Here is a 13,403-nt window from a genome sequence, read left to right on the forward strand (position 1 = left end):
TATAGCCTTTCCTTTCGCACACCTGTGTCTGAGCGAGTGAGTGTGTCTCAGTGGGCGGTGCCAGGTTTCAGGAACATACTTAATCTTACCTGCTTACCTGCAGGAAGGGAGGAAGTGTTGGTCTTAAGAGGGTGTGTGTTGTACGGAGGAGGAAGTCAGTGTGAAAAGTGTGTTCATGGTTAGCGCAGCTGGCTGGGTGACTGTGTGTGTGCCATGGCCAGGCTGTGTATGGGCAGCGTGTGTTGTCTGCCACTGCATTTCGGCTGTGGTAAAGGGGTCCCAAGTGACCGGGGCAGGCTGAGTGAGGAGGACTTTTTGGAGCGCTGCTCTGGCAACACTGTTAACTTCTCTACAGAAAGAAACGCTGGAGAAAGCACACAGGTTAGAGCTGCATTTCACACGTCTGCCTCTTCATTCATGTTTGTGTGTCCTGACTTTGTAGGAAAAGCAGAGGAAATCAGGATTAATCTGTAGTATCGACACAGCTATAATATATATATATATATATATATATATATATGTATAGGACATTGTTTTTACTCATAGGTATTTACATGTATATAACATGTGGGACATATTGATATTACATATGGGTTACATATATATATATATATATAAAATACAGTTTGGACGCATTAATAGACATAAATGCTTATACATGGTTGCTTCAGAACAAAACTCTGTACCTCCCAAAAAGTAACTTTACAAGAGAAGAAAAGAATGTTCTTAACTTTCAGTGTAAGTAAATGTAGGCAGATTTTATTTCAGGAAATTCTGGAGCATTTCTACTGGTAGAGTAGCTGGAGTTTTCAAATTATGTCAAAAAAAGGAAAAATGAAAAAAATGGACATACAAGAAAAAAGGACATAGTATGCTTGTGCGTACACACACACAAACATACACACACACACACACACACACACACACACACATATATATATATATATATATATATATAGCGATACACTATGGCACTGTGATGTGAAGCAAAACTGATATTGTGCATTGGAATGGACATTCTGTTATTCGTGCTGGTTAATACAGTTGCATTGTTTGAACACTGACATCTCACTCCTCCTGCCTCCCAGATCTGGTGTCATTGGCAGTCTGTGCAACATGATTATAGCCTCAGTCCCCTTCTAAATTTTTTGTTCAAAACACTTAGAATATTACAATATTAACTCATAATCAAGGGCCCAATTGTGATTAAACACACCAATCGTAATATGTAACGCATAAAGAAAATATGCATTACATTAACACTGTAACCAATGCCTCTTCCTCATATATTGTGAACAAAAAGTATAAATATTTCTTTTTTTTTCTTCTCTTTTGCTCTTGAGTGATATTTACAGTAGTGGGTGTGTTATTTGACTTGTGTGTGTCTGTGCATGTGTTTAAGTGTTTATCTGAGTTGGCAGAACTCCCTCAGTGCTGATCTGATTACTGCAGCATTAATGAAAAGCCTACAGAAACTGACCTCTCTCTTTCTCTCTCTCTCTCTAGCTCCTCTCTCTTTCTGACACATATTGCTTCATAAATGAAGTCACACATGCACAGTTTTTGTGAACATGTTATCATAACCTCATAATGAGAGTTTCCTTTTCCATTTTTGTAATTTACCACTGCTGTGGTCAGCTGCTCAATACAGAGCCATTTGTTCACTCGACAAGCAGCAGGTGAAGCATCCTGCAATGCCAGTAAATAGTGTTTTAGTTAACAGCACTGTAGCATCACTGTGATTATGTGGTCACACACTGATCTCAGTGGTGGCTGCAGGAAGGAGAATTAACTGAGATGAGTGATCCCTGAGCTGGTTTCATTCACAGTTAGTGACACGTTGTCTAAAATGTAGAACAACTACAACTAAAATCTTTGTATGAGAATAAGTGTAGTCTTATGCAAAGGTTTGGCTGCTGTGGTCTAATTATTTTTCCTTGATTTTCTTAGTGAGAATAAGTTAACACATCATCTACAGAGAACACACTTCAGTGCAGTTTATTGCACAATTACTGTTTGTTTGCTCAATTTAAAATATTCAGGCAAAAAAATATAACATCTATGTTTTAATCTATGTTTTTTCTGGTATGTTAAAATGGGAAAATATGCTCTAAACTTTGTAGAAAAATATAATATTTGAGTTTTTTTTCACTTTTCAAATTGTTGTTGTGTATCCAGAATTTTACAGTGGGTTAATGATATGATAACTCTCATTATTTACCCATATTAACTGACATTATTCTCATTATTTACATAAAAAACCTTCCAATTGAGATTCATGACATTGAACAAATTAAGAAAGCTACACTGAATTCCTCAGGACTCTAAATAACTGAGTATGTCTTGCATTGAAAGATCAATGTGTATAAACCAGAGAAGTTAACAGACTTGTTATTAAAAAGCAGAAAGCATAACCAACTCTGAATGCTGGATTACTGAATTTGCATAAGATTAGGATTAACATTGATTAGCTATTGTTTCAACAGATGGCCAAGTTATTGGGTTATGTGTGTTATAACTGCACTATTGGCTGTGCGTGTGTGTGTGTGTGTGTGCATGGGAATGTGATTGATATTTTAGGGCTCAAAAAATGTAAAAAAGAAAAACAGTGCAATCAACTGTTTTAAGATAAATGATATCAATTTTATAGTATTAAATGCAGTCATGTATCACACCTCAGCCAGCCTGCACAAACCTGCGTGCTGGTGTGCAGGACAGCCCTCCAGGATGAGTTCAGCTGCTGATGGCTCGTTTAGCTTTTCAAAGGCTTCACTTGCTTTTTTATCCTCTAGTCTCAAGGGCCCCCAGCTAGACCCCTGAACCCATTTACAACTTAAAAGCATTTCTCTCCCCTTCAGTTCACACACACACTTCTGTGTGAGTCAGATGTCCGTCACATGGGGATCTGGTATGAGGTTGTGAAGAGCAGGTGATAGTTCTTGACTTGGAAGACAGGAAGCGCCTGCATTACTGTTACATCTGTTATATTGCTAGATGATCTACAGGCATAAGAAAATTTTGAATACTCCCTGTCAAATTGTTCATTTTCTAAATGAAAATAAGTTAATACGTCCTCCACAGAGAGCACACGTATACATGACATTTTTCTACAAATTGTAGTGTGGAATTTCTATTTATTTGCATATTGGAAAAATTAAAACAATGCATGAACACATGGCTGTATGCTTTTGTCTCTGTGTTTCACTTGAGGTTGTTTTGGGTTCTTGCAGGACTAATATCTATGATAGTAAATTCTCTCACTCTCCAAATCAGTATTCATCCCCTTTCAAGCCCCCTGTCTTCCACACACACACACACACAGAGTTGCAGCTGGGGATGTAATCACTTCATTAGGTTAATTACTAACTGAGGAGGAGAGTGAAGCTGTGGGCGCTGCGTCTAATTGCTCAGACTAATTCAGATTAAGCTGCAAAAAATATACTGCAACAAAAAATACACATCATCACAAAATATGCTGCATCTAAAAAGTACAGTGCATTAAAAGTATACTGTATCAAGAAACTATACAGCATTACAAGTAAAATGCATCAAAGTTATGCTTTATTGAAATGTACACTGCATTGAAAGTGTAGTGCATCAAAGAAAGACACAAATACGTACCAGAATCTTTAAATGTTCTTACGTAGTGATAAAATGTTCAGTATAACTGATAAGTCATACTAGCTAAACAGAGCAAGAGGAAACAGTTCAGGTGTGTGCTTTCTTCAGTGCTGCTCCAGTAAGCACTTTGTCCTTATGACCTTTTGCCCATGACCCACATTGATATTCTGCTCTTATCCATTCCTATGCACTAACAGGTGGAATCTAGTTCAGTTCCTTTGTGCATATTGATGTATGCAACTCTAGGACTTTCCAGAGCTGAATTTGGGATCATATATGGAATACATGCAATATAAAACTGAAAGCAGTGATCTTTATTCATTGATTTGTCAGTGACAATATTTTGTAACTTGGCTGTGTTTTTGACAAAGACAGTGGCTGAAGGCCAAAAATGCCAAAAATCTTTTTGTGATTTGAGGACTTGCCTGAAATGCAGTGAATGTGTTGTAATCTGGGGCTTTTTTATGGAAATGTAATGATTGTTTAAAATGCCCTTCACTTGCATTCCCTCCCATACTGTCGCTGTATAATGTAGCCACACCTTTCCTTGGTACACTGATTAGATGACTGACAGCTGTGTTTGCAGACAGCTCATTGGTGTTTCCATGGTGACTGAAAGATAAGAGTGATTGGCTGACATTCAGAGAGAAATTGTCAGGTGATTGTTTTCTGCTGACCTGTGATCAGAACGGGTGTGACGACCCTGTCGGTCTTTTGTAATCATCAGCAGACAATGAGTGGCATTTGCAAGTAGTGCTGTGCTGTGATTGGTTTGTTGGGTTGCATGAGGCCAATGATTAATGAGCCACTCCAGCCATTCTATAGGTGATGTACATATTCATCAGTTCTGTGAAGATCAGACTTTTTGAAAGTCTGTGGAATGCATTGAAGAATACTTAAAACTAGTTTGTGTACTATTTGTACTGTGATATTTAGGGTAAAAAAGTTAACACAGTAATAACATGTAAATTCATGTTTAACACTATTTTTTATCTTTCTTAACACCATTCATGCATTTTTCTACTTTAAACCTTTTAATAATTGGTAGTTCTGTCCTAAAGCCCATCTGTGTGCATATCGTGTTGATTCTGTGACTGTAGTACTTTCATTGCAATATAGCTTTTAAATAGCTCTCTTGGTAAAACCAATGCCAGCAGTTCCGCAGACAGACAGACAGACAGTCAGACTGTGTTGGTCAGCATTTGTGGGAGATCTATAGATAAATCAACAAGCAGCAGTTCCCTTCTATAAAAGACATAGCACAACAGTATGAGAGCGAGAGGGTTACACAGGTGCAGCTGTTGCTCTCACTGGACGTCAATGATGTAAATCAGAAACTGCATTCACTCTAATTTCATGTTAATCCTGTGTTGACATGATGAAAACAATGTTACTGAAATACTGAAAGTAATAAACAGGGTCAAATTTCAGCAAATAAGAAAAAACTGATTAATCAGATTTTAAATCATTTCACAGCCCTAATATAGATGCATTAAGATTAGTGTATAATTTTTTTTTTGAAGAACAAAAGCTTCTATCTCTATAAAGGTAACTTTTTAGGAGAAGATAAAAAAACCTTCTGAACTTACAGTGTAAGTAAATGTAACAAGAACTGCTGATACAATTTTGGCCATGTCACTGGCAGCAGACACTGTAATAAAATGAAAAAACAAAAATAGATTTTTTGTTTTCAGTAATAAAAATTTTAAACTGGTAGAATCTAGCTACCTCGCGCAAAACAAAAAAGAAAAATGAGAGGTTTACTGGCCTCAACTTTAAATGGAAATTTATCAGAGTATGTTGTAGCTCAATATAGAGCACATCACAGATCTTAAATTGCACTGTCCCTATTGTGTCTCCTGTACTGTATCACATCATCCAGCCACTAGCAACTACTTCTAGTAGCCTACTAGTGATCTTTCCTCTTTTCATTTTCTCTCAGTCCTGTCCCATCTGGTGATGCACGTCTGTTAGAGGGTTTCCCAGGTGGATGTTAGATTGTTTTTTTGTTTTTTTTGTTTTTTTCCGTGTGTGATTAATCCTGCCTGCAGTGGGGCTGTTATTGTGCTTTTATGTTGTAATACTTTCTTGCTGCTTGATTGCCTCAGAACCTCTTCTCTGTATGATCTCTGCTTAGGGAGCAAAATTACAGTTTATTCCTTCATTCTTTTTTCTCTCTCCCATTCTGTCAGCCTCTCTTTCTCATTAACCTTCATGCCTCTTCCACTCCTCTGAATCTCATTTCTGAGGGATCTTTGCCTAAGGAGCCATCAAAGGTGGATAAAGCATGTCTCACAGTCTCTTGCTCCTCAGTATAATTGGCCATGGTGATGCTGGAGCACCTGCCCATTGGCTTCTGTTTTATGAGATTCTGATGAACAGGTTTTCTGTTGTTTTCTAAGTGCAGGGAAATTTTTGTTGAGTGTATGATACAGATGCTGCTGATAGATGTTAGGTCGAAAAGACCTTAAAGGGCTCATATCATGGAAAACAGAAGAGCTTGACAGGATATGTAAAAAATTGTTCAAGATATAATATTTACTGCTTAGTCCTCATGATTCATAAATGTAAACAAAACTGAAATAACAGTCATTGGTTTTGCCACATCGTGAAAGCCAACACATTTACATATATCTGCCTATTCAGCCTACAGCAGTTTAGTCAACCTGGAGTAATTTAGCCTGGACTGCTTTTTGATTGAGGCACAATGCAGGGGAGACAATTAGAACAGAGGTTATTTACATATATCAGTTTTAAAGGCACAGTTATAATTGGTCAAAGTAAGAACAAAAGCCTGTTTAATTCTAAGGTGTTCAAGAGATGTTAGAAAGTGGTCATGTAAAAATTTATTAAAATGAGTTTTTGGAACATGAAACCAAAAGTGGGCCTCTGAAACAAAAAAGAAAAATATTAAGTCTTAATATTTACTTAAGTCTTCACTTGCAGATAATGGATTAAATTCTCAGACCAAATCATCAGTATGCACAGACTCGCATCACCGCAACCCTTCATTACCAACAGCTTCCCAAAGGAAGGACAGATAAATAGGAACTAATCGGCTTTGGAGAATGGCATTGTGGGATTTGTAGTTTTAGCTTGGGGAAGGACACTGTGGATGCTGTACTTTGTTAGAGGAGATATGGAGGGTGAGGAGTATGAGGAGAGAGAGAGAGAGAGAGAGAGAGAGAGAGAGATGAAGATAGCAAAGAGGGAAAGGGGAGAGGTAATGGAAGTTAGCAAAGAGGAGGAAGTGAAAAGATTAAAGGAGTTTAGTGCGTCATCCTTAAAACGAACTCTGAGTCATCATCTGACGTCATTTTGACTGTGTGTGTGTGTGTATGTGTGTGTGTCTGTATGTGGGGTGTTGCTACACTGCTATGAATACAAAATGAGAGAGATCAAAGATTTCTGAGGGCCGGCTTTCATGGATTCTGTACAGGCTCTTCAAACCTATTACATTTGAGAGAGACAGTTCTGTCAGCTTATCTAGACCATTGCAGCAACTCAGCCTTAAAGTAGAATTTCTTCCTGTTGTTCTACCTTTAGTTTACCGATCATGCTGTTAATCCAGTTCAACATTAGTCATCCATATAATGTACTGCATTTTGTGTCAGAGACCACCCTTTCATTTAATTTGCCAGTCAAAATGGACATTTTACAAGTTATTCAGTTAACTACAAAGTTCAGTTTTAGAGGTTGGTACATTCAGTGATGGTGACGTCTGGACTTGTGGTCGTCTGTTGTTCTGAGAACAACAGCAGCTTCTTTCTTAGAGTTTCAAAAGTTCTTTCTTATCTGTTTCCTGTTTGTCTTATTAACAGCTACACATTTCAGACGCATAGACTTGTCCCCTCGCAGTGTAAAGATGGACCGAAATACCTGTGGATTTGTTTATATCTGAAGCAAGAGTGGAGCTTATGTGATGGTGTCAGTTTTGGTGGTTTAGCAGGTCTTTCATGGTTATTAGGAATACCATTTTAGTCATTTTTTAAAACTTCAGCAGTGCAATTGAATTATATCTTAGAAATGTCTCTTGAAAAAATAAGTTCACCTACTTATGATAAACACAATTAAAAGCCATAATAAGAATAATTAGTTTCATTTGTATACTGTCATTTCACACTTTTTGAAAAAAGGCTAGGAGGACAAAAGTAAATGTTTTGGGGAAAAAGATTTGAAAATTTATGTGACAGAGCCCAGTTGTGTTGCATGCTCTCTGTCGGTGTACATCCTGAAGGAGGCCACAGTCAAACTAGATGGTCCAGCTGTCAGTGTGGTATTACTAGCCAAACAAGAAATCTGCTGGCACTGACAATCTGACACTTCAGGGAAAAAGTTTGAAAAAATTTACAATTAAAGGTGGTTTTAAGGAGGTTGTTGCGCTTTGAAAAGTGAAAGCTCTCAGTCTGAGGAATGTAGGTGGGTCACTCTGAACAGGTTTTCCCATTCTCAGATATGTGAAACAGCTGATAATGTGAAAGAAAGTGCACACAAGGAACTTGTGTACATGCTGAGTGTAGTAGAAACTGTATTTCTCATCAAGAGCTTCTGTTTGACTTTGTGCTGCTGTCTGGCAGTTGAAGTTTACTTTCCATCTCATGACTAAGTGCTTTACTGAGGCTGGTGGAATACATGACCGCTCCAGACAGAATATATTGACAGAACCAACATTTGAGTAGAAGAATCTAAAAACATGCTGTCGCCAAATGCAATGTTAGTTTATTGTGACTCATGTACTCACATTCATGTCCTATGCCCACTTAGAGGTTAATATAGCAACACTAACTGTCTCTCTCTCTCTCTCTCTCTCCCCCCCTCTCTCTCTCTCTTTCTGTAGAAGAGTGTAAAGGAGGGTCTCCTGTTGAAGCAAACCAGCTCCTTTCAGAGATGGAAGAGAAGGTATTTCAAGTTAAGGGGCAGAACTCTCTACTATGCCAAAGATTCAAAGGTAAGACCCACTCTACTCTTATTGGGTAGCTGGAACTAGGAAATCACTAAGAGAGTTTGCATGTGCTCTTTTAAAGGCTGTTACACACTGAATACAGTGCCAATAGATGACACGGAAATCTGAAATCCTGAGTTTTTCACATCACAACTGTATACACCATACACAGTGCTCTTTGTTTTGGAATGGGAGGTTGAGAGTGAGAGATTTCACCACATTTGAGCCAGCAACAGGCAGAATGTCTTCAAGTGCAAAAATATATCCTTTGCACAAAAATTGCAAACAGGGTCATTTAGTGGCACAGCCGTCTAAGTATTGGCCCTGTCATCAGAAGATCACGAGTTTGATCTCTGATGATGCTACAGCCATCCATGACCAGGAGTCCCAAAGAGCACAATTGGCCTTGCTCTCTCTGGGCGGGTAGGATGGACCCCTATTGTTGTCTGAATAAATCACACAAATAAATTGAGCTGTTTTGCAAAGGCTTTTAAAATGCAGAACAATACATTAGAGATTCTCATATATGTTTTTATGGAATGTGTTGCTGCCACTATATGTGACATTTGGTTACAATATATAAATTGAATGAATTAACACTAAAACCTATTTTATTTACTTAAATCTTGGCTGAGAAAATGCTCTTCCCCAAGACTCCCACTCTGCTGCTACAGCCCTTAGTAAATATTAATAGAAAATATAAAAAGCTCTGTGTAAGAACACGATCACTGTGACATTTAACTCACAGGATATCCACTACTTCAGCCTAGACCACCGCTAACTAGAACCCCTTCCAACACTCCTGCTCTGTGTGTGTGTGCGTGTGTGTGTCTATGTTTGTGTGTGTAAGCATGTTGATTTTTATATGTTGTGTTTTTACAGTCTCTTATATTCGACGAAGTGGACCTTTCAGATGCCAGTGTTGCAGAGACCAGCACCAAGAACATCAACAACAGCTTTACAGTGAGAACACATAGTCATTGGAGTCATACATCCATGGACTGTCACTAATACTGTTTCACTCTTAAGTTGACCACATTTTCACTCGTTCTCATGTTCTTCATCTCTCTTTGTGTCTCTCTGTCTCCCTTTTAGGTGATCACTCCATTCCGCAAGCTGATGCTATGTGCAGAGAGCAGAAAGGAGATGGAGGACTGGATCAGCGCTTTGAAGTCTGTACAGAAATGGGAGACATATGAGGTCAGCTTTTGACCCATGACCATTTATCCTGACTAATACACTGCAGATAGCAGTGAACATTAGCCGAGTATTTGTGGTTTACTACAGGCTAAAGTTCAGTCATTGAACTCAGCTCCTTTATCAAGTGTCCTTAAACCTCATTTTAATGAAATAGTTTGTCTGTTGTTTGTGATGATGAAACTATAGTGATGTGTTTTTTGGGATGAGTCACTGAGTCACTGAGTACGTATAGTGCTGTGTGTAAGAGCTGAGACCAGCGTTTATAGAGCCTATATAGATGTGGTTTGTGATTTTATTAAAGAGAATTATGATGCTGCTGAATGCAAGTTTATACTTGATGTGTTTCTCATCTCAGGCGAGTCAGTTTAACATGGAGCATTTCTCCGGGATGCATAACTGGTACGCCTGTTCCCACGCTCGCCCCACCTTCTGTAACGTCTGCAGGGAGGCACTGCCTGGGGTCACTTCACATGGCCTGTCATGTGAAGGTAAACACTCACAAACACATTCATCAGTGCCCACTAGACGATCTTGCAGTTTTATCTATTCCATTTTAGTGGTTGAAGAAAATGTTGATACGGGTGGCAAAAATTGTATTGATACTTAAGTATTGACATTTTATTATATAATAATTAACATTTAAATGTGTATTAATTAGAGCTTGACTGATATATGAATCAGCCAGTATTCGCGACTCATGATTTTAACTATATATCCCATATATATGAAAATATCCAGTGAAAATATTCGATGCCAGTAATGCACCAATAAGTAATGACCATTTTGCTTGTGGTATTGCCAGGATGTTAAAGGCAAAGGCTTAGTTGGTTGTGCCACTGGCAGAACTGGGGAATTCTAGCAACATAAAGGTTAAAATAACAAAAGCTATGCATCCACATGTCCCCTTAGCATGAGAATGACATATTATAATACCAAAAAAAACAAAATCAAAACTGCAAAGTATTCTGGGTAGCTCTGCTCACTGTGCTACAATATTTATATTGTTTCAGTCACCATTATGAGTTGTTTGCTGTTTATCTGCAGCAAAGAATCCTGACAGTTCTCAGTTCTCATATATCAGTAAAGCACTTTTCAATAAAAACTTTTGGAATATAAAATTTGAAGGCCTATTGATAGACCAGGGTGTAAAGTCTGATCCTGCTCCAGCTTGCTTGGAGTGAAAACCTGTAGCCACACTGGACATCCTGGTCTGAAATGTTGCTCTGATTACTGCTGTTTTTCTTCACTTAAGATGAAAATATTATACGCTTTTTAAGGTAAAACATCTGCATCATTTGCTTTCAAATTAAATAAATGATAATGTCATTTCATGACGCTTAATGCAAATCTTTTTTTTTTTTTCTTCAGTGTAATCATATGGTGGCTTAAGTATGATAGTATATGGTTGGTTCCCCTGTCTTTTTGTTCTGGAACTTCTGCCTTCCTTCACCTGCTTCCGATTTTGAGATTGACCAAGTTAAAGTCGTTTCCTTACCTCTTTGATTTCTGTTTCTGTGCTGTCTTCTGCACATCGATCTCTTTTTCTATCTAACCTCTGAACTCAGACAGTCAGACATAATCAAGGAATATTCTCGATTTGTTTGTTATTGCTGTGAATTGATGTGGCTACAGATTGTAAGTTTTCTCCATCTCTATCTCTTTGTGTGTGCGTGTGTGTGTGTGTGTGTGTTACAGTGTGTAAATTTAAAGCTCATAAACGATGTGCTGTCCGATCCACGAACAACTGTAAGTGGACCACTTTGGCATCCATAGGAAATGACATTATTGAGGATGAAGATGGGGTGAGCTTGTTTTGTATTTGTTTTGTTTCCTTTAATTATTGTGCATTATGAGCTTGTTAGTTGTTGTTAAGTTGCTTAACTGTGTGTGTGTGTGTGTGTGTGTGTGTGTGTGTGTGTGTGTGTGTGTGTGTGTGTGTGTGTGTGTGTGTGTGTGTGTTGTGCATGTGTGCAGGTGTCCATGCCTCATCAGTGGCTGGAGGGGAACCTGCCGGTCAGTGCAAAGTGTGTGGTGTGTGATCGGACCTGTGGAAGTGTGCGCAGACTGCAGGACTGGCGCTGTCTCTGGTGCAAAGCCATCGTAAGTGCTCAGGATTCAGCACCTTACACAAAGGAAAATAATGGACACAAAAACTGAGCTATTCATGCTCTGATCCACTCTTTTATAGCTGTGTTATGGAACCATTACATTAATCAAATTACTTCTATATGACTGTTCAAAAGTTTGAAATCGCTTCTTTATATTCATGATTACTGATTAATGTATGGAGTCAAAGTCAAATACTAATAGCTAAACACTAGAAGGTATTTTGAAATTATATATAATTATATTTACAATTATATTTACATCTGTAATTAATATTATATGTAGAATAATTACTTCATAAATTGTATGCCTGAAATTTAATTTCTGCTTTTTCAACATAAGCTTTTCTAGATATTAACTTCATTCTTAATGTTATACAACTTTGGACAACAGCAGTTCAAAACTTTTCAAAGATGTACAATTTCATACAACTAGTTGCATTTTGTGAGTTGCAACATAATTTCTGTGCAGCTTGACAGTTGCACAAAGCTACTGATAGCTGGCTTGTTAAGAAAATGTTAGCTTTGAGAAGTTCACTTGTTGGTCGTTATGGCCCAATCATCTGAAATTATGTCATCTAACATGATCACTTGATGCATTATTGGCATGGTTGTTTCACAAGCTGAGGTGATTGCAGTTGTGGCTGAGTTTCAAAAGTTGCAAGACACTTTACATTATGCAAATTAAACAAACTTTAGTTTCATGTTTTTATTTAGTTTCAACTAAAGTTGCATGTACATTTCACTGTGTAAAGCCAGGATAGATATGTTTGTTGTGTAATCAGGGTTTTTAGGAACAAATATTATTTATAGGCTAAATATGAAGTTCACTTACTTCTGCTGATTTTGCTGGCCAGCAATGTTAACATCAAAGCCTAGAATACTGTACTGTAGCATGGCTGAACTGAAATAGTCCCCTTCATACTTGTTTATATTCCAACATTATGGCAAAAGCAGATAGCCCCACGTTTGCCTTCAGTTAAATTAAGAAGTTCTACTGGAGAAATGTGTAGAATTATTAGCCACACAGAGTCTCTATGTGTTTAGATTCGATGGACACTGCCTGAAGCTCTAAAACAGTGGTCAGTAGCTGTTTCTGAAGATTTACTTTCCTGCAGAATTCAACCACTGACTGAGTCGAACACATCTGATTCAAATAAGCAGATTGATGATCTGGATAAAACGTGTTCAATCAGGGTTGGAAGTGAATTTTTCAGGGAGGCAGATATCGAGGAGCAGTGTTGATGACCACTGATTTAAGCAAGTTAGTTAAGATTATAAATAAATCAGAGATTATAAATAAACCATGGTAAATGTAGATATACAAAAATGTGCACTCTACAGTTCCTCTTTAGGTTGAATGGTAGTTTTGCCAAAGTTCATTGAAACTTTTCTAACCTAGCAACAGTAACTATGAAAGAATGCATTTGTAGGTGGAGCTTGAGGTCAGTTGAACAATTTGTTCTGAAAACATTCACTACAAAACATTAACAAAATGTAGTTCATGGTTATCATAGTGTGTGTGTGTGTGTGTG

At 37.8% G+C, this 13,403-nt stretch overlaps 1 protein-coding gene across 5 annotated transcripts in view; it reads left to right on the top strand.

Moving 5' to 3' along the window:
- si:dkey-172j4.3 (diacylglycerol kinase eta) overlaps positions 1–13,403 on the top strand; it is a 100,046-nt gene that overhangs the window by 60,760 nt on the left and 25,883 nt on the right. For 3 of the 5 annotated variants that reach the window (XM_017710275.2, XM_017710273.2, XM_017710274.2), the window contains exons 3-8: positions 8,459–8,569; positions 9,446–9,526; positions 9,659–9,763; positions 10,119–10,251; positions 11,459–11,565; positions 11,738–11,863. In XM_017710275.2, the coding sequence (XP_017565764.1) occupies positions 8,459–8,569; positions 9,446–9,526; positions 9,659–9,763; positions 10,119–10,251; positions 11,459–11,565; positions 11,738–11,863 (663 nt within the window). Of the gene's footprint in view, positions 1–161; positions 382–8,458; positions 8,570–9,445; positions 9,527–9,658; positions 9,764–10,118; positions 10,252–11,458; positions 11,566–11,737; positions 11,864–13,403 lie in introns of those variants that run through there. The other 2 variants (XM_037543452.1, XM_037543475.1) reach the window with 2 other exon arrangements.

The sequence above is a fragment of the Pygocentrus nattereri genome, chromosome 2 (assembly GCF_015220715.1).
Source record: "Pygocentrus nattereri isolate fPygNat1 chromosome 2, fPygNat1.pri, whole genome shotgun sequence".
NCBI classification, from domain to species: Eukaryota; Metazoa; Chordata; class Actinopteri; order Characiformes; family Serrasalmidae; genus Pygocentrus; species Pygocentrus nattereri.